Genomic DNA, 22671 nt, shown 5'->3' on the forward strand with positions numbered 1-22671 from the left:
CTTGAAGAAGATGTCTACATGGACCAACCGAGGGTTTGAGGTCAAAGGCAAAGGAGCACCTAGTATGCAAGTCGATAAAGAGCTTGTATGGGTTGAAGCAAGCACCGAGACGGTGGTACATAAAGTTTGATTCCTTTATGGCGAAGCAAGGATACAAGAAGTCCGCTTCCGATCATTGTGTGTTTGTTCGAGATTTCGGATGGGGATTTCATTGTGCTTTATTGCCAGTATGTGGATGATATGTTGATAGTTGGCCCAAACATCAACAAGATATCCAAGCTAAAGAAAGACTTGAGTAAGTCCTTTGAGATGAAGGATTTGGGTCAAGCAAAGCGGATACTTGGGATCGCGGATCACTTCGTGATGAAAGAGTGGGAAGTTGTGGCTTTTCAAGAAAGCTACATCGGAAAAGGTGTTGAAGAGATTCAACATGGATCAAAGCGCGGTCGGTTGTCCGCTTGGTGGCCGTTCGCATGACCAAAGAGATGTGTCCTAAGGGTGAGCATGAGCGAGTCGATGGAAAAGATTCCTTATGCATCCATGATGGGCGGTTTTGATGTATGCCATGGTGTGTACTAGACGGATATCGCCGCCGTTGGGGTTGTAAGCGATTTGTCAAACCGGTAAAGAACATTGGGAAGGTGTTAAGTGGATATTGAGATATCTCAAAGGCACTTCCAAATCATGTTTGTGCTTTGGTGGAAGTAAGCCCTTACTTGAAAGCTACATCGATGCGCATACATGGCGGTGATGTCGACTCGATGAAGTCCACCTCCGGTTATCCGGGTTACTTTTGCGGGGAGCAGTTTCTTGGCAATCTAAGTTGCAAAAGTGTGTTGCCCTCTCCACTACTGAAGCCGAAAGTACATTGCAACCACCGAAAGTGTTGCAAAGAGTTGCTATGGATGAAGAGGTTCTTCGACCTAACTAGGGCTAAAAAACGTTTGTAGTTAGTTCTACGTGACCGAAATCGAGGCGCCATTCACTTGAGGAAGAATCCGAAGTTTTCATTCTAGATCCAAGCACATACACGTGCGTTATCATTGGATTAGAGAAGTACTTTCGAAGACAAGCATTTGTGTATCGAGAAGATCCATACCGACAAGAACGGGTCGGATATGATGACCAAAGTCTTACCGAAAGGTAAGTTTGATGTTTGTTGTACTATTGCGAATGGAATGGCGCGACACTCCTCCCCGCTGATTTGGAAATTGCATGGAGGAAGCCCCTCACCGCTCGGGGGGAGATTGTCGAGTTATCCCCACATGAGGAGAGAAAACAGAGCCGACGTAAACGCTTAATTCGCATCGAGAATGTCGAGGCCGCCAGGCCAGATAAGCGACTTCGCCGAGTTCCAAGAGAACTAGGGCGAAGGCCGCCATAGAGGGGCTTACTCAAGGCTCGGCTTCCAGTCTTTAGCCGAATTTCCAGCCAGAGCGCTACCAGGCCAAAGTTCGTGGGCCCTTGCTACACGGTACCGCGAATTTGGTTTTGGAGAATAAAACCAAAATCAAGGTTTTGGAAAACCTAACCTAACAAGTCGGAAGGATTGGAATCCGGACTAAAAAAAAAGAGAGAACCTTCTGAGAGATACAACCCCCGAAAAGAGATAAGAGTGATCTAGTAAGGTGAGAGACCTGTAGGAGAGATTGTAATCTTTCTTCCTACTTTATTAAGAACTGGCTCTTGTGGAAGTAGGCATCATTGGCGAACCACGGTAAATCTTTGTGTTGTGGTTTTGCTTTTCTTTGCTTTACATTATTATCGTTGTTAACAGTTGTTTTTAGCGAAGTTGGGCATGTTAGTATAGGTAGTTTGTGGTATTTAGATTTTATCTGGAGTTGAAGTGTGTTCAAATACAAGTTATCTGTGTAGTGGGGAACCGATTGGTATTGGTGTAATCCCCAACATGCCTAAGTCCCCTTCCTTCATATTCAGTTCTTGTATAGTGTTGTCCTTCCTTTCCTGTGTAAACCCCCAAAGAAGATTCTACTTTTAGTTTTGTTGATAAACCGACCCAAGGCTTTTGGTATCCCTCCACAATGGAGTTAAACTTTCTCGCAAAGATTGGAATGGTTTTCCCCGCTTGATTTATGGATTAGGGGTACCAAAGACAAATGAATGCTAACCTGGATTAGGGAAAGCAAAAATAAAATATTGTCTTAAATTAACTCAAATAGTGGATTCAGGTTGGCAATTATCAGCTCACGGTGAAAACCGGTCCGGCCATTGGGCTTGCTCCCCAATGGTCACCCTCTCAATTCCCTTCATGGCCAAAAAATAAATAAAACTTTTATTTTGTCGGGTTTTGTTGGTATTTGTTATTTTGAACAGGCCCGGCAACTAGTTCATGAGCCCTTAAAGTTACTGATGAAACTATATTCAAGCACCTTAAAACTACTAACATTGAAAAGTTCCAAGGAAATGACAAATGAACTCGACTTTACTGAGATATTTGCTTGAAAATGCCAACATCTTGGAGGAAATGAAGATCGGATGCTCAAACCAAGATCATGAATATTTCGAGAGTCAATTGTAGATTATGGCTAAGTTGTTGTAAACAACCCGAGTTTCTCCCCGAGCAAGAATTTTCCTCTCCTAAATTGATACCGGTTATTTGATAAGTGTGTGCTATGTCTTTATCATTGACCAAGCATATACGGCCGCCTTTTAATTTTATGCTCAAGTTTGTACTAAGAGTATACATTGTCTCTAAATAAGTTATTGCTCTTTCTGCATTTCAATTACACCGACCCAAAGAAGGTTTAGGTTAAAGTTGTGGCCTTTACTTTGTTAGGCATTCCTTAGGGCATCTCCAATGGGGGTGTAAAATTACACCTCCACCTAGGCTCCACGTAGGTGCTATTAGGATTTTACACCTCTAATTGTATAGTATTGTATAGCTCATAAATATCCACACTCTATACTCTCCAATGGAAGAGTGTAAAAAAATAGATTTTAAACTTCGGACGCCACCCAAGTGACGTCCCTCTTTAATTTAAACTGGGACGTCACTTGGAGTGTCGTCCGAGTTAAAAAATAAAGCTTCAAACGTGTGTTGAAGTGACGTCCGAGCTTTTTATTAACTAATAGCGAGAGGGAAAATTCCCCACCCTCTCTATTAGCTAATACACTATTACCTACGGTTTAGCACCCCATTGGAGAGGTTTTTTTTATATTTGGGGTGTAAAATTTCTACTCTATACGGTTTACACCCCCCATTGGAGATGCCCTTACTCTCTGAATTTCCGCCTCAAAATTTACCCCGAACACTCCTAGTAACTGGTGTTGCGTGTCCGAAAGCAGCCTGGACATTTTTAAGTGGGAAGGTCCCATCGTTCTATTTCTGCTGATTTGATGAAATAAATCTAACTTTCTCTGGGTAATGTTTTCCTGCTTTGTAGGTTGTAATCCTAGTATATTGTTAGGAAATACCATAGGAGCAAGGAATTAAATTTCGTTTTCAGTAATTGTTTCGGTCACCACAAAAAATGAATTTTTTTTGTGAAAAGTAAGAGAAAATATCACGAATACATCAACCAATATTAAAAAAATATGGTAACAACTATTCTTTCAAATTTAAACGTCTAAACACAAAAATGACCAAAATAAGCAACTCTCTCAAAATTAACAATCCTCTCACGTAAACATGTATGCTATATCTCAATAATCACATGTTTCCCATAAAAAAAAAAAAAAGAAGAATGGCACAACACCCCAATAGCTATATTCCTCCTCAAAAGGCCAAAAACACTAGTTGTATTCCTCTCAAAAGGCCAAACCACGATTTAATGAACAATTAACACCGGGCGAGAGAATGAACAATTTGGATGTCGGGCAAGACAAGAGCCATGACCTTGAGTTTCCAAAAGAGTAAGACCAACCCGACCTTGAGTTTCCAAAAGAGTAGTGAAAGGACGAAGGGCAACCTAACCTTGAGTTTCCATATTGTCACCACCATCAAATGTTGCACCATCAACACCTTCACTAGAAAAGTCACTTGAACTATCATCATCCAAAATTTTATAAGCTTGTGTTTGAGTCTGTGAAGGTGGAACATTAAGGTCCTCAATGTCTTCATCATTATAATGACATTGGATTTCTTTACAAGTAGGCAATAGTTGTAAGCTTGAGGGGGATAGTATTGTTATTTCCTTTTTGTTAATCATGTAATTATCTTATTGCCCTTCTAGGGTTCCTCTTATATTTGAATAAATAGAAAGTGATGTGAAGAAACTCACACACTTGATTTTTCTCCTAAATTAGCTTCTACATGGTATCAGAGCCAAATTTAATAGCTCCACAACCTCGCTTTCTCTGATTTTTTTATATTAGACACATTGTCAGTATCTTTTTTTATTTGATTCACGCCGCTGTTGCTTTCTCTGGTTTCGTAATGTTGTTCTGATCGCAACCAAAGCTTCCACACTTTCTTTTTTGTTTGTTTCTTGTTTTCCAGTCCCGAGATGTGGTAGATGTTAATCTGATTCTCAGATCTATTTATTATTGTTGAGGTAATTTAATTTTTTTGAGATGGCTACTGATGATGTGTCTAGTATCTCGACTATTTCTTCGATTGGAACGTGTGAAGATGTCCAGCCCTTCCACTCTGTTCATGATAATCCGAATCTCAAAATTACCTCACAGCTACTAGATGGCTTGAACTATGTTCGATAGGCTGATCTATATAAAACTGTTTGTTGGAGGTCATGGAAAGATAGGCTTTCTTCTAGCTGGGCACAGAGAAAGCACCTATAGAAATTGATTCGAAGTATGCTAAGTGGTTCTCAGACGATTCTATGGTGCGGACTTGGTTGATTAATTCAATATAACCAACGATTTTTGCTGGCTATTTATTTACAAACACTGCACATCTTATTCTATTCTTAAATTACTATCATTTGTTTAAAAAAAAAACCTTTAGACTGATCCGCATTTGTTTAATTCTCCTTATTCTATTCTTAAATTACTATCATTACCTCCCCATATTGGCATATTCCAATGTTATGATTTATGATTTTATCAAAAAAAAAACCCCCAAATAATATATTTAAAAAAAAATAGAAAAGAAAAACCCCCACTAAGGGCATCTCCAATGGAGAGTGTATATATACACCTCCACATAAGTGCCACTAGGATTTTATGGCCCCTCTTACACATTAGTAGTTTCCACATCCAAAATGGTATCCAATGCAACAAAGTTTAAAAATTTGTAAAATTAAAAAACTGAGAAAAACCGACGATCAAAGTCTGTCGCAAGGGTTTAACCAAAAAAAAAAAAAAAAACGCACATCACTTTGAGTAACATCCGTAGTTTATTAAAACTGGGCCAACTAATAAATGACGGTCTTTACCCGTCACAAACATTACAATTCTAAAAAAAATTAAACAGACGTGAGTTCAAGTGACGCCCGAGATGTTTATTAACTAATAGCTGGATGAGGAATTCTCCACCCCCTCTATTAACTATTACCTTATCACCTGGGATTTACACCCCCATTGGAAACATGTTTTTGACATTTAGAGTGTAAATTTTATACTTTAAACAATTTACACCCTTTAAGGGCATCTCCAATGGAGAGTGTAAAAATTCACCTCCACATAAGCTCCACATAGGTGCCATTAGGATTATACACTCTATCTACCTCCCATGTAAATAAGGTCTATATTTATATCTTGTGGCTCTTCGAATGGTAGGTGGAAAAAAATGTGTAAAAACAGATAGCAACTGACTTAAATTGTCGTTTATTTAAAAATAAAGAAGAGTAACAGACTTGGCCCGTCGCAATGATATTAAATAAATGTTGAAACGTGTGTTGAAGTGACGTCCGTGACTTCTATTTTCCCTTAAACCATAGCGACGGACCGGATCCGTGGCAAAGCCATTAAATAAGCTTGAGACGTGATTTCAAGTGACGTCTGATTTTTCTTCTTCTTTGGGACGTGTGTTGAAGTGTTGCCCGGGCTATTTTATCAACTAATAGCGGGATGGGGAATTCCCCACCCCATCTATCAACTGATAAGATAATTACCTACGATTTAGCACCCCATTGGATAGAGTTTTTTTGACACTTGGAGTGTAAAATTTTCCACTCTATACGGTTTACACCTCTCATTGGAGATGCTCTAAATCCCTACGAAAGAGCGAAAAAAAGGAGGAGCACTTACACTGGCCTCTTTTGAGCCAACACTAAATCAAGAGACCTCAAAGAATTCACCACTTAACAAAACTCTTAAAACAAAATCCTTTTAATGTCACCATTAAAACCTTAATTGCTCCCTCCCTCTCGATCTATCTCTCTCAATCAATTTCACTGTGTCATCAGCTTTGTTCACCTATTAAATAGAGTTTGCCAAGTTGGTAACTGACAACATTGTGGATCTAGAGTTCCTTTAGGATAATCTTACTCACCGCAAAATCGATTGATTAATTCTGATCTCTCCGCCGCCGACTCTCAAATTTTTTATTGGCTTATCATATTGACCGACAAAGATTGCAAAGATGATATCAAGCTAGACTAACACATGTTTACAATTCTTTCTGAGGACTTTTGTCCAGTCATTTAGTTTTCATTTTTTTTTTTCATTTTTTATTTTTATTAATGGTGACTTGGTTTGTTTCTAGGAAGAAGAAGACGTATCTTGTACTGTGGTGGTTTTTATTATTTTTATTTTCGTTTTTTTTTGAAACCGGTAGAGAAAATATGGGGAGATTCCACAAATTTGGGAAGGGCTACTGTTTAATATAGAAGATTTATAAATAATTTAATTTGCAAACAACCCCTTATTTGCTTGTTTCTCATTGGTTGATATCCGAGAGATCGAAGTTTACTGACTCAAAACCGAAGTTTTACCATTTGGGGCAAGGTTCAAAATATCGATATCGATGAATATATCGGTGTACCCAAAAAATTGATATATATCGGATATATCCATTTTTTTGGTGATCAGTCCAAACTATTTAAAATATCAGAAATATCGGAAATATAATATCAGAAATATCGGAAATATATTGAAAATATCGGATTTATATTAAAAAATGGTCAAAAAGTCAAACGATATATATCGTAAATATCGATTATATCGGCGATATAAACTTTATATCGGAAATTCCAATATATATCGGAAAAAAGAGTACTATATTCGGTGGATATATGTCGGAAATATCGATATCGGTGTACCAAAATATCGATATATATCGGCAATATATTGGATATATAGTCGATATTTTGGTCCATGATTTGGGGTAAGTTTGCTTATTTCCCGCACTTTTACATTCCAATTAAGTTTAGCATCCTATGTGGCACCACTCAAATTAGAGATGCTGTGGAAGTGTGAAGAACGCAGTAGAAGCCAGTAGAATGAGACCACACCAACCGGGGCCCTAGACCCTTCTATATCTTCCAGAAAAATCAAAATTGTCCCGACCAATCTAGAAACAATCTTTGCTGGAATTCCTACTTTTCCCTCTGCTATAAATGCCTCTCCACACTTAAACCCAAAATCAACAACTTAAAAAACGCTACACTTCGTACATCTTCTTATTCTTTCAAATCATCCAATCTTTCAATTTCTTTCAACCAAAAACACAAAATGTCGATCATTCCAAGCATCTTCGGTGGCCAGAGAAGCAACATTTTCGACCCAATCTCTCTTGACATATGGGATCCATTCCAAGACTTCCCACTTTCTCCATTCCGTTCTGAGTTCTCAAATGAAACAACCCAATTCGCGAACACTCGTATTGACTGGAAAGAAACACCAGAGGCTCATGTGTTCAAAGCTGATCTTCCAGGACTTAAAAAGGAAGAAGTGAAGGTCGAAGTTGAAGAAGGGAGAGTTCTTAAGGTAAGTGGAGAAAGAAGCAAAGAGAAGGAAGAAAAGAATGAGAAGTGGCATCGAGTGGAACGCAGCAGTGGACAGTTCTTGAGGCGATTTAGACTTCCAGAGAATGCTAAGGTTGATGAAGTGAAAGCTGCAATGGAGAATGGAGTGCTTACTGTTACTGTTCCTAAGGCTGAAGTTAAGAAGCCTGATGTCAAGGCTATTGATATCTCTGGCTGAGATAGGTGGCTGTTTAGAGTGGAAAGCGAAGGGAACATATGGTTGCTTACTGTTCTCTCTGAATAAAATTGTATTGTGAATGTCCTAATTGTTGCTCGGGCTTGTGTTTTAATATGGTGTGTTAAAGTATGTGCGTGTTATTTAACATTAATTAAGAGAACAAATTGCAAGTATCAATTACCATACGGATCTTTCTCTTGTCATTGTTAGTTTGTGATGATGTTAACATTTGTTTGTTTATATTGGAATAAAGGAACAAAAAAAAATGTGAACATTTGTTTGTTGTTTGTGAGATGTGATCAGAATGACTTACGAAAATGACATACGCATTCCAAAAGCGGAGGGGACTTGCACATTGAACTAATTAAGGGCTTATTTTTTGTAGATTGAGATGACTTTGCACATTTAAGCAAAAATATGCTTAAAGGTTTACAAACAAAACCTTTAGACGGAAGGAGCAGGGCCTCGAATTGGAAATAGACTCCTCTCCCGTAGATAATACACAATTAGAACTAAAATCTACAGATTCTATTTATCGAAGTAGTGATGATAATGGGGATTTGAGTGGAAGGTCAGATGTGACTGATGAAGAGGCTAAGGAAGATGGTGACCGTTCTTATGTTTTTGTCGATGGAGGAATTCTCTTGATGGGATTGTTTCGGATTTTTTGGGATTTTTTTTTTGGTGTATTTTCAATTGTGTGAGGGTAGATGATATTAATGATGTTCAGTACTTCTACTACTTCGTCAAGTCTGAGAACAAGCCAACTGAGAATCCTTTTCTTCTTTGGATCACAGGAGGTCCTGGTTGCTCTGTTTGAACTATGGGGAGTTTTAGATGCTTTGTTACATATGTACCTTATATATCTTAAGGTGTTTGTTACTGCCGGACCATATTGTCCAAAGTGCACTCCAAAAAACAATTATTACAAATGTGCTATTGGCCCCAAAAGCTGTTTTGTGTTGGGCACCTCCCAAACAAGTTCAAACTGAAGAAAATAGAGGAATGGATGATGATGCATTTAATAAGAATAAGGTAATTATGCATGTAGTAATTATTCATGTGTAAAGATAGAGAAAATTCGAAGGCTTAAACGACTTGGCTAGGTCGTTCGTATTGCACACCAAACAGTCTGGCCACACCGTTTGGACTGAGTCCCAAACGATGTGGCCATGTCGTTTGGGATTTGGACTTTGAAAAAAAAAACTTACTGGTGTGGCCACACCGTTTGGGACTCAATCCAAACGGTGTGTCCATGTCGTTTGGGATATGAAGTTCTGTTTTATAATTTGAACATAAAAAAACACAAACAGTGGTAAACTGTGTGTTTGTGGCATTTGGTACTTAAGCCAAACATCAATTAACAACTGTTCTTTATTTAGGATCCGATTGTGTTTCGAGAACTCGAAACTCGAATGACGTGGATGATGTTCAACCGCTTTCAATGGATACAATGTAAATATTTACTACGAAAAGAGGTACATAGTAGACATTGTTTTCACTTGTTTTTATTTTCTAAATGAAATTATATTAGTTTATTGATTGTTGTTTTCTTTCATATCTTTAGGTATTTCATACACGAATGACGAATTGGTTGGGCAACCGCCGGGAAAACAATGTAATGTGGTTGTGGTAATTGGGAAGTCGCACGCGCTAACGGAGAACCAAGTACCAAGGCTGGATTTAGCTTTATGTAGAGTTCGGGTGTATCGTTCACACAAAAAGCAGAGAAGGCTAATAATAAGAGAAATACGGGAACCAAGAAATGTGGATGTCCATTTAAGTTAAGATGTATTTTCCACGCGCGAATCGCCGATAGTTGGAAAATTGCCGTTCTTAATGGTGTTCATAACCATCCATTGGCGAAGACCCTTGAAGGACATGCATTTGCTACTCGACTGACCGTTCCACAATTCGAGTTCTTGTCAGAGATGACTCAAAATGGAGTTAAGCCTAAAGACGTTTTGAAGTCCATCAGACATAGGTTTCCTGATAACCTATCTAGCATATGTCAAGTCTACAATGCCAGGCACAAGGTGAGGACATTGGATATGAACGATCGCTCGCAAATGCAGAGATTGCGTGAGTTGTTAGCAGAAAACCATTATTTCGAGGAGGTGAGAGAGGATACGAATACGGATGAGATAACGGGATTGTTATGGGCCCATCCGGACGGTGTTAAAATGGTTCAGACTTTTCCAAAAGTTTCATCATAGACGTAACCTACAAAACCAATAAGTATCGGTGGCCTTTTGTACAGTTTGTGGGGGTGACTTCAACCTGGAAGTCTTTTACGGTCTGTCAAGTGTTGCTTCAGTCCGAAACAACGATAGACTATGAGTGGGCTTTGTGTCAGTTTAACGGCTTGCTGGGTGAAGAAAGGCCATCTGTGATCGTGTCTGACAGGGACTTGGCCTTGATGAGTGCCGCTGATATTATGTTTCCTGACGCTCACAAGCATCTCTGTAGATGCCATATCTCTATGTGCGTCCTTCAGAAATGCAATGATTTTTTTCCCACCACAGAATTTGTAGACAAAGGCCAGTTCTAGTGGAACACTGTAGTGAAATCGAGGACTGAGGATATCTTCAACCGTAAAATTGCTGCTTTGGAAAAACAGTATAGGGTTGAGTACTCAATTTTGTTAGTTATCCGCGAGACTTGGTTGCCTTTACAAGGATCGATTCGTGTATGTTGTCGACGATCAACACATTCACTTTGGGAGTACAATGACCAATAGAGTCGGGCGGTCTCATGCTCGGGTGAAACGTGTTCTAGGAAACACAAACGGACATGATTTTCTAAGTATGTTTTACTTGATCTACCCGATTTTAGAGATCCAAATTCGAGATTAGAGGCACGTTTGAGAAGAGTCCGATTGTAACCCAAAGACCACCACCGGATTCCTTTATTTCGCGGAACTCGAAACTTGGTCTCAAGAAAATGTTTGGACTTGCTTTATGAAGAACTAGATACTCGTAAGCCGCGGCCGCTAAGGACTCTCGAAGTTCATTTGTAGGTGTTATTTTGCGCACTACCATGGATTGCCATGTGCTCACGAAATCATTGAACTTCAAAAGCAAGAACGTTCCATATCTTTGAGTGCTATCAATCCCTTTTGGAAAACTCTCGCCTATTTTTCCAAGTGTGTCGGTGGGTGTTGGTCCCGATTGTAGACCTTCAATGGATATGTTTATGAAAAGGTATGAAATGGCTTCACGAAGAAAAGAGAGAGGTTATGGTTAGGAAACTTATGGAGATTGCCGTGCCGAAAAAGTACATGGCTAGAACCACCTCATGAGGAGGCTTAAAACTAAAGGTCGGCTTTAAGGGTAGCTGCAAAGAGAAAGCTTAACCGAGGATGAGAACTCTTCAAAGCGAGATTCATCTGGTTTTGAACATTCCCAACGTGAGCAGAAGAAGAGTGGGTCTCGTCGCAACAATCGGAATGTACGCCAAATTCCAAGCCTTCTTATAAAACACCCACACCATCGAAATACGCTTACTCCAAACCCACCGCAGAGAAGTCTTCTCCAAAACCACCTTTTTGCCACAAAAAAACCACACCACGGAAGAACTCTTCTAAAAAATCACCTTTACCACCTAAAACAACTACACCACGGAATAACTCTTCTAAAAAATCACCTCAAAAGTTAGACATTGGCATCCTGAGGGGGCCGAAACATTACGGTTTGGATATTCTAGAAGAACTGCACAAATATATTATTAAAGTGGATGACCCTGTGGGTGATGGCAATTGCGGGTATAGAGCAATGTGCATTGCACTGGGAAGAAGTCAGGAAGAGTGGCCGTGGATGAGAAATGAGTTGTTACAAGAACTTAATGACAACCTCCACCTATACTGTACATTGTACACTCACAATGAGGTTAGTTTTGTGAAACCTACAATTTTTCATGCATGTGGTTGGGCACCCTATAATAAGTGGATGACTATGCCCTTTGTTGGATATCTATTTGCTTCGAGATTTAATGTCGTCCTCGTATGTACTGCCATCTTATCTTGCCATTGAGAACCCAAGCAAATCCTGAGAGAGTAAAGGAAGTGCTGGGTACCGCTTACGTACAAAGATGTCATTTTGTCCATGTTGAACTTGTTGATGATTGTCCGGTTCCAAAACCGATGCGAAGATGGAGTAGAGCTCGACACTTAATTGCAGATAGTTGGGATACTGCATTACAAGCAAGACAAGCGCAATTTACGGCATTGAACATTCCCAATTTAGTATTGGAAGACGAGCACACTAATGATGGGTCCGAAATACCAATAATAGATGTTGACTAGGAATAAGTCTATGTAATTAATGTTCATGTGGTCGGAATTGTAATTTGGTTTTTGATAATATTTTCTTAAATTTGATGGTATTCTTTGGTCGAATTTGATGTATGGATGTATGTTTGTTTGATTTGGATGGTTTGGATTTTTGGGATTTGAACTTGGAAAAAAATATAAAGTTCTATTTTTTGACCTCTTGACCGGTGTGGCCACACCGTTTGGACTAAGTCCCAAACGACTTGGCCACACCGGTCAAGAGGCCAAAAAACAGAACTCTATGTTTTTCCAAGTTCAAATCCCAAACGACTTGGCCACACCGGTCAAGAGGCAAAAAAACAAAACTAAGTTTTTTCCAAGTTCAAGTCCCAAACGACGTGGCCACACCGGTCAAGAGGCGAAAAAAAACAGAACTAAGTTTTTTCAAAGTTCAAATCCCAAACGACATGGCCACACCGTTTGGACTAAGTCCCCAACGGTGTGGCCATGTCGTTTGGGATTTGAACTTCGAAAAATCACAAACTTTTGTTTTTTTGCCTCTTGACCGGTGTGGCCACACCGTTTGGACTAAGTCCCAAACGGCGTGGCCATGTCATTTGGGACTGAAATTTGCCGAACCTCGATTTCTTTTTTTCTTAACTTCCATATTCAACTTCCAACAATTCTAACACTTCCAAATTCAAAACCAAACACATAAAATGGAATCGCAACATCAAATTCAAGTATTTTGAAATAAAATGGAATCACAAACACATAAAATGGAATCGCATAACATCAAAACCAAATTCACATAACATCAAATAATATTTTGAAATAACATACGACAAAAACAAGTATTTGGGTACAAATATCACAACGTCACTCTTTACAACAAAAACAATCTAAACTAGAACTCCAGAGTTGAGATCAATGCTCAAGCTGCTTTTTCACCTATGCTCCTTCACGATATCGTCTGCCAATGAACTTGCACCGAGTCAAATTGTATGCCTCCATGAACTCGTTCCATGCATCATCTGGAATCGCAGTCCCACCCAATTGCAGGCCTTGATTGAGCAAAGAGAAACTTCATCGACCATAGGGTGCTATCAAAATTAAAACGAAAAACTACATTAGTATATACATTTATAAAATACAAAAAAAAAAAACAAAACTAACGTTGTAAGGTATTAACTCACCGGGTTATGATATGGAAGACTCAGTAGGGAGTAGTGATTATGATGATCACGGTTTATCATTCGAATATGACTATTGTTTTCGTATTCAACTCATGTATCTACTAACACACTCCCATGGATAAGACGGAATGGGTCCTCGATGTTCAAGTTGTATCAAGTGATTCCGCCATTTACTCCAAAGAAGAAGACGAATATTAAATTTCACATCATACCCGGCGTCCGAAATAGTTCGCGCCGAGGTCTTTTGGTCTTGGGGATCTAAGGGTACAAACTGCATATGACCTAACCGACGACAACCTCGAAACATTGTAATCGCTTCGACATTATAAAGAAAGCATATAAATCCCTCGAAAAATGCTATTTCATCCATCGGCCAGATAGCTCGGACTTCAAAGATAGGGATACCATTCAACTGTCAAATAGCATATGATCGAGAAAAATTAATTATTAACCACATACTAATAATATAAATTAATAAATAAAACTATTTACATACAAAAATGCTTACATCGGTACAAGTTATATTATCAATCATTGCTCGGTATGCTTCAATGCAAATTTGTTGTGCTAGCATAAAAAGACTGAGTAACTGAGTACTTATGAGTATGCGACATGCTCAACTGATAGTCCTTGTTTGGGAATGGCCTGAACACCGGAAAGTACTCATAAATCCATGCCTAGATTAATATAGACACCCAGTTAATATTGTAATAGATAGATAAAATTGACATTGAAAAGAGAAAAAAAAAAACTAATACCTGTAGGAGAGTGAAATAGCCTGAAACACCTTTCACCTTGGCACTTGTGGCAGTCCCAAGACCCTGTACAAGTAAGCCAGTAAGGCTGCACCCCACCCGTAGTCTCTAATCTCGACAAATTTCAAAAGCAGTCTCAGATAACAAACAGGAACTGCAGTTCCAGACGTGTCGGTGAAGGCGGTACATCCCAAGAAAAATAATAGATAAGCTCTCATAGCAAACTACAACTCTTTTTGGGTTGACGCCTTCTTCACAACAACCCCATTTCATCCCGTAAATCTTCATCCGTTACCTTCCCAGCAAACCGCTTCAGCAAGAAATCCATCCTAACTTTGGAAGTGAACTTATTGGATTTCATCTCCGCATCTATCTTGTCCATGGGTATGCCAAGACCTTTGTGGAGGAGTCTTTTTGTCTGTTCCAGGGTCAAATCAGTGTCCCCAGTCACTGCTTTGCCTCTGATCGGAACTCCTAAAAGTTGGGAAACATCGTCCAATGTGATTGTCATCTCACCCCACGACATATGAAACGTGTTGGTCTCTGGATGTCACCTCTCCACAAACGCAGAGACCAACACAGGATCCTGATGCCTGTATACACCTAAGACCAGAGCATATAAGTCGGTCTTTTGAAGCTCCACGTGAAAATTAGAACAGTCTGAACACTCTCCGACGATTTCCCATTGTACGTACCAACTTGTTTAGGTGCCCATGGCACTTCAACACCCCTCGCTCCGCCTAAAACAACAAAAACTCAGTATTAATGTATGCATAAGGTTTCGTAATACAAAATTTAAATACTAATAGACAATATATGATAATATTACCCGTCCTTCCCAAATATCACGAGCCATATGTACCGCATAGTCATACAATATATGTGACACACGAGGGCCACCTCCATAAACCCCTCTCTGGAACTCCAAGTCATTGCTGGACTTTCTCACAATATTCACTGGAGGTATGGTATATAGTGGACTTCGTGGACTTCCTCGTCATCCTCCCTCCTCCTCCTCATCCCCCCGCCCCTCCTCCTCTTCGTCTATTCTCCTCTTCTGCGCGATCATGAACACCCTCTTCTTCATCTTCTTCACTATCAGCATGACTTACAACTACACTCTTCCCACGATCCATATTTATGTCATCGTCATCTACATCTACATCTACATCACTCAGAACTGTCTCCTTTCTTCTCTTTTGAGTTCCTAACTCTACACCACTTACAACATTACTGGGATCATCCGCTTTCCGATCCCCTCTATGAACTGATGCCGAGGTGGTTGTTCCCCTTCCTCTCTTTTTCTCAGGCGGGTCATCGCGACCTGAAGTACTACTACCCCCACCTAACAACTTCTTAGCACCAGTGAAAACACTTTTTGCTACATTCTTCACATTCACATTCTTTGTTCGAGGCATTGCTACAAAATAAATAGGAGTTAAAAATATGACATTCAACAAATTCAAATTGTTTATTAACAAGCAAATGCACAACTTCTAATACTAACAAGCAAATGCACAACTTCTAATACTAAGTCATTCAACTTGTAAGTGTTTATTAACTTTGAAGTTCACTAACTAAAGTCTAAAACATGCATATCCATAACACATTCAACTAATTCAAATTGAAAACAATCAGAACATATAGTAAGCTCAGGGACCTTAGAAAAAGCTGAGACGTCCAACTATAAAGCTTTCGAGAAAAAATATGGGCCCTTACAAAAATATGAGATCCTAATGTGTAAATTGATTGATTCTGTGTGCCAGACTATATTCTTGTTATATCAAAAACCACAGATGCACAAATTTGTAAGATTCAAATACACACAACAAGAAACAAATCCATAGAAGAAACAAAACAAGATGTTTTCATTCATTTCAACTCCACATCACCTAAGTCCTAAACAACAACACTGCCACTACTACTTACTATATTAAACTCTTCTTTCACATTCAGAAATCTAAAAACATAAAAACAACCCCAACATTACATAAAAACTAAACTTCCACCATCACAACAAGAAAACCCCAACATCAGGCTTTCTTGGGTGACCTAATTCCTTTGCCAGGAGACTTAGGAGCCTTTTCAACCTTGTCAGCCTTCTCATTCTTCTTTGGTAACAAAATAAGATTAATATTAGGCAAAACACCACCATGTGCAATAGTTACACCAGCAAGTAACTTCCCCAATTCCTTATCATTCCTTATTGCCAACAAAACATGCCTTGGTATAACGTCTCGAGATAAAGAACTTAGTATAACGTCTTGAGATAAAAGAACAATAACTCAACTTAACTCTCAAAATTAGTACAAGGTCATTTCTCAACATATATACCAAAATAAGCGAAAGCAATGCCAAGACTATTCAAAATTCAAACTCAACTCTTAAATGGAAGCATTACACATAATCTAGTACTTAATAATACACATTCAATTAACGTCAATGGGAAACCACAAGAAAAACTTCCACCTAATATATCATCAATTAATGATTAACCCGATACAAATATTAACTCGATTCAATTAACGCCCAACAATGCCGCACAAAGATATTAATAGAAACACAATCTATAACGTCAAATTAGTCTAGCAAATTACAAGCAACAATGTCGCACAAAGATCACAACACTTCATACAAACTTAATACAATTTACGTACACTTCATACAAACTTAGCATTTTAAAATTGGTGTTAAAGCGTGTTTACGTGTATTTGGTTGGTCGATGCATGAACAAACTCACTTTGAAACTAAGGCATAAAAAACTACGACATTGTTTTTAACCAAATACAATGTACAATGTATGAACAAACACCTTGAACACTCAAACTACAATGTATGAACAAACTACAATGCATAAAAAAACTCACTTTGAAAGCAAAAAACTCACTTTGAAATTGGTGTTGATAGAAGAGCTTGAGGTGGTTTCAGATACTCACCGAACTCACTAATGGTGGTTTTAGTAAAACACTGTTTAGTTGATCGATGAATTGGGATCGAGATCGAGATCGAGCAGTAATTGGGTGGGTTTGATCGAGATCGAGATAAAGAATCGAGAGTTTGATGGAAACAAAGAATTGAAACAGAAATTGCGAGTTTGATTTTGTGGGTTTTTGGTCGAGAGAAATCGCGAAATCGAGGGTTTGAAGGACGAAGGGTGGTAGCCGGTTTTCCAGTTTCTTATGTATTTGGTTGGGGGTGTATGATTCAAGTTGAGCCAAACACAATGGGCGTAAGACCCAGCCCAACTTGGGGTCCGCCTAACACAATATGGGGTCCGCATCAGAATGAGGACTCTATCTTAAAGGAGGTTCAATTAGGAGTTTGCCATCAAGTAGTTGTTGTTGTTTTTTATCCAGATAATACTGAATTTTGTAATGGGTTTGTGTTGAAATTTCAAGGGTACCAATTAAGGCAGTTACCAAGTTGGTGTTTTCAGATACTTTTCAAGAGGATTTTACGTAATTAGAGAGAAATCTATAAACTTCTCTCGTTGATTTTTTCTTTATATTTTGGAATCTTTTCTATTATGATACATTTGTGCTTTATGGAATTAATAAGGACTTAAGAAGAGGAATAAGTTTATCATGTATGGTCAAATCACATAATAATAACTAAGAAAAGAAATTGGACCTATTACATGGTTTACCATCGTTATAATTTATAAGATAAGAAAATATGTTATGTGAGTGTATCGCTTCATTTACTTAGCTTTCAGATTGTAGAATGTCGGGGTTGAAGGGTTTATAATCGGGTGTTGAAGGAAGAGATGGTTCAGACTTATAATAAGTTGTTAAGGAGATAGGGAGTGGTGAATAAAGATAGTCGAGACTCAAGAGTTGGAGTCCGACAGAGTTGGGCATGTGCGATCAAATAGTAATAATAGCTAAGAAGAAGAGTTGGACCTGTCACATGGTTCACTGTTAACTTCAGCTCTATAAAATGTCAGGAGGAAAGGGTCTGGGACTCATGGAAGGAAGAGGTTGTTAATAAAGTTTTTGAGTTGTTAAGGAGATGGACAGTGGTGCACATAGATAGTTGAGATTCTGGCTTTGAAGTGGGACATTTACATTAGAAAGACAGAGCGGTCTACCTACTGAGCCGCTGTTAACCCAAATTGTGTCAACCTCAAGAATTTTATTATGTAGACCTCACTTTGTGTTATGATCTCAAGTCATATTAGTTGCAAAAATAAATTCAAACGCAATCACAAAAATTACAAAATAATAAATAATAAAAAACACCCAACCAACTAACCAAAGAAACAAGAAGCACACAAAAAGTATAAGCAACAAAGATTGAAAGCTAAACAAATTCGAGTTTTCTGTACCTTATTGTTTTCAGGAGAGGTATGCCAACAACATCAGGAACATCCACAGGGAAGTAACACCTATTCACTATTGGCCACTTTCACCCATATTTAGTATCCTCCCACAGAGCCTGCAAACAGTCAAAGAGTCTTAAATAAAACAAAGCCTAAAATAGTACATGTTCTAAAATTAGCAAATTACTATAAGCCCTGACATAGGTCGAATGTCGAAGAACCTACTAAATTGAAAATTAAGAAAAAACAAGTTCAACTTTGTGCAAGTCGATAAATGGTGAGATTGGATATTTCTGGATAATAACAAATTCTCTGTATTGATAAAAATGGCTTGCCTTGAGCTTTGAAGATGTCAAATTGCCATTATTAGTGTAAAATAAACCTAAGTTGTTGACAAATGACTAGGGCTATTAATGTTACCTTCTTCATTAAACCAAAACACTTTGTCACCAATTGGTTGACAATTTGTAATTGTTCCCGCTCAAACTACAAAACATTTTGTTGTCGTTACTATCACATTCAATTCCAAATCATTAACTAATGTAATTTTTAAAATGCAGCTCATGGAGTATGAAACCAAACATAATATTTCACTCAAGACAGCGTTGAAGGAAATTCTCATCAAGGAAAAAATTAAGGGAGAACCAGTTTACATATCAAAGATTGAAAACAACCAATACAGAGCAGATGTCATAATAGATCAATTTGTCGATAATGAGAGAAATCTTCAAAAATCCTAATTATCTTATAAGCCACCATTCGAACGATCAAGCTAAGAAAGTGGATTAAGAAAATGCGGTGCAGGAAACGCTTATCCGCTTTCTACATCGATATACAAATTTGAGATTTTAGAAGTCAACCACAAAGAAGTCATTACAAAAACGTGAAGAGCTACATGAAGCAAAGACTAGAGAAAACAACTTCATCAATATATTGAAAAATTGAGAAACGAAAATGCCTATTTGAAGTCAAGAAATGAAGCATTGCTTATAGGAGGACCAAATTGGGAAATGAACTACCTAAGCATCCCAAATAATTCAACAGAATTAAATGAGGCGTAGCATAGTGTTAGATCAATCAATTTTTTTTTTTTAGTTGTTTTCGAGCTGAATTCTATATTGGATGAGGATTAGCACAGTGTTAGATCTATCAAATTTATGTTTTGTTTTTTCGATTTGAATTATCTATAGTTCATCATAACTTAATGAAATATTTATTTTTCTCTACATTTGCATTTACTTTTACAAAAAAATTAAGTTTTATATTTGTTATACAGATGGAGGCAAACAACCGACTACCAATAATCATCACGCAGCATATGTACACAAGTTTAGATGATACTCATCGACAACTCAATGGTTAGAGAAAAAAAAAATCAGCTTATCACAGTCCCACAAACCCCCGAAATAGTAATGGATTTCAATGTCGATGAAGAAATTGCAAAATGTATTGAAAAAATATGGAATTGCCTCAAGGAATGAAGGATTTGTCAACCGAAAGTATTCAAGATCAAACTCGAGAAATTTATGATGAATTTATTTAATAACCAATATTTTGAAAAAGGTAAATCAATACGCTTTTACATTTACCGATTGTTAAAAATTAACAAATCAATGTTAGAGAGAAAAAATGATAATTTTTTTTTTTACAGCCTATCTACGTGGATAAATTTTCAACCTAGAAGATTTCCAAGAGCAAATATTTATTTATTTTACAGTAAGATCATTGTTTCGACCCCTACCTAAATGGCAAACGCCCATTAGTAGGGTCTCTATTTTATTCATTTAATCAACAGGGATAAAGCCCAATTCGCATTAATATCATGGATCAAAACATTAACTCATGTGTCTAAGGTGAACCTTAGCCACATGGCTTGCCACTAATGTACATTGATTTATGTCCAGATTCATTTCTCATCAAAGAGATAATTATCACTTGAATTATATTCTATCACAATTACTCAAGCAACAAGATTACTTGAGCTACAAGGACTCTCTACTCTACATATATAAATACCACATTATTTTTCATAAGGAACTACGTGGAAACTTGATCCCTAGAGAACAGATCTTGGGGCAAGGGCAGCCATTATTTGGTTCAGTTTCATCTCCCCAACATCAAACGTTTCTTAGTGTGTTCTTTACCAAAGGCGGTTTATCACTAAACATAATTGGCCTCTGTGGGGACCTTAGAATTCATTAATGAAACAATCAAGATGGTAAGCGCAAGAAGCGCACTCAAATAGTCAACATATTCCTCCCCGCTAATAGGAATTGCAAACCCTCGAAATTCAAATCGACCAATGCAAGAACCGCTGAACAATCAAGTTGCTCCTGAAGTGGTAAGATCAATTCTTTCACCGCCACCACCACCACGCCTCGCCATAAATTCCTAATACGGTTGAGATTTAAACAGTCATGACCAGTGCACACTCTAAGAGTAATGACCCTATTACCCATACTTACGGGGAGAATCGATTGGCAGGGATAACTACTACCCTAGACATGTCCGATCTCAAATGGAAGATTTACCTCCCAAAAAGCAATTTCAGTGGAAAGACCGCCATCCGAGATATGTCCGACATGATTGGGAAGGCGGCATCCCGCATAAGAGCAACAAAACATGGAGAAGTGGTATACTATACCGATAATGGTGACTACCGCCTAGACAGCCGGGTTACGTGGATAGATAAAGGCAATCACCGGTCGAATGATCGTAAATCGCCAAAGATCTCTAACTCCAATAAGAGATAATGGAAGGTATCCTTCTCCACATGGGCACGAACCGGGCCCAAGTTGTTTGATCCAATACTTTAACTCAAACGTAACAAAGCTTGAAAGAGTTGATTGCAAAAGAACTTAACGATAGAGAGTCAAGGGATGTAAAATGAAAACTTGATACCAATGATGGCGTGTTTGATAAGTTTTCGCCGACATTCAAGAAGCTTACCACCAACTTCAAACAACCAGATTTTTGAACTTTATGATGAAGCCGGAAGGAGATCCCGCTTGCATGTTCTATCGCTCAAAAATAAGTTGGTATTATGGGGTGGAGATGATCCGCTTCATATGTAAGCTCTTTCCATCAACTCTAAAAGGAGAAGCATTACCGGGTTTAATGAGTTGCCTTCAAGATCAATTCACCAATTCAATGAACTAGAAAATCAGTTTGTTAATCGTTTCCGCCACAATTGCAAGACGCCAAAGAAACTCACTTCTAAACATCAAGCAATAACGCGGATTTAAAAGTTACGTGACTTTTGTTACTAGGTTCTTCAAACGATACAAATGCCTCCAAAAGAAAGCGCCACGGAAGAAAGTATAAGAAAAAACTTCATCCCAGATTGGACCGACTGGATGGAAGGCCGACTCGCAGATTTATGAAAATCGCCAAAAAAGTCCGTCCGTGACAGGAAAAAGGCCACACGGAAGAAAGTATAATGAATACCTTCATCCTAGACCGGACCGACCGATGGAAGGCCAACTCGCAGATTTGAGAAAAGCCAAATTGCAGTGGATGGAAGGTGTCATTGAATAAACCAGAGGGAAGACCACAATCCCGCATAAACTACCGACCTAGATAGGTTGGTTACACGCAAAAAAAGACAATCTCCACCGGACCGAACGTGTGTACCGCTTTAAAATCTCTAACTCTTTGTAAGAGGTAATGGCAGGTGTCATTTTCCACAAACCCGGGTCATTCTGTACGTTTAAATCTTCCGATAAAATGGATTTCACCCCATCCGCTGCCGATTTTCCGACCGGTGAATTAACTTCCGGCTTCCAACGCCTATCTTTCATGGATGCTTCTTCGTGGTACTACCGTGATATCTTTGAATGTGGATGACCAAGAAAATGGCCAAGCATTTTTGCTACACTATTATGCCTTTTGGTCCGAAAATGGCAACCTACTAAAAGCTTGTCAATACAATTTTTCCGATCGGCTGGGAAAATAATGAAGGCTTATATTGATGATATAGTCGTTAAATCAAAACATACCGGTGATCATCTTTTGTTCTTCAACTTGTTTTGATGGGCTTAACAAGTATAAAACTCAATCCGCCAA

The 22671-nt window shown here is 38.4% G+C and overlaps 1 protein-coding gene across 1 annotated transcript; it reads left to right on the top strand.

The window, feature by feature from the left end:
• Positions 1–7341: 7341 nt before the first annotated feature.
• On the top strand, positions 7342–8249 carry LOC147485652 (17.8 kDa class I heat shock protein-like). The gene has a single exon (XM_086573142.1). It carries the CDS (start codon positions 7594–7596, stop codon positions 8062–8064), a length of 471 nt encoding a protein of 156 aa, XP_086429268.1. The 5' UTR covers positions 7342–7593; the 3' UTR covers positions 8065–8249.
• Positions 8250–22671: the final 14422 nt, after the last annotated feature.

The sequence above is a fragment of the Coptis chinensis genome, chromosome 7 (assembly GCF_015680905.1).
Source record: "Coptis chinensis isolate HL-2020 chromosome 7, ASM1568090v1, whole genome shotgun sequence".
Classification (NCBI taxonomy): Eukaryota; Viridiplantae; Streptophyta; class Magnoliopsida; order Ranunculales; family Ranunculaceae; genus Coptis; species Coptis chinensis.

Coding starts and splice junctions, on each gene's coding strand:
- LOC147485652 (XM_086573142.1), top strand. CDS start 7,594: ATGTCGATCATTCCAAGCATCTTCGGTGGCCAGAGAAGCAACATTTTC.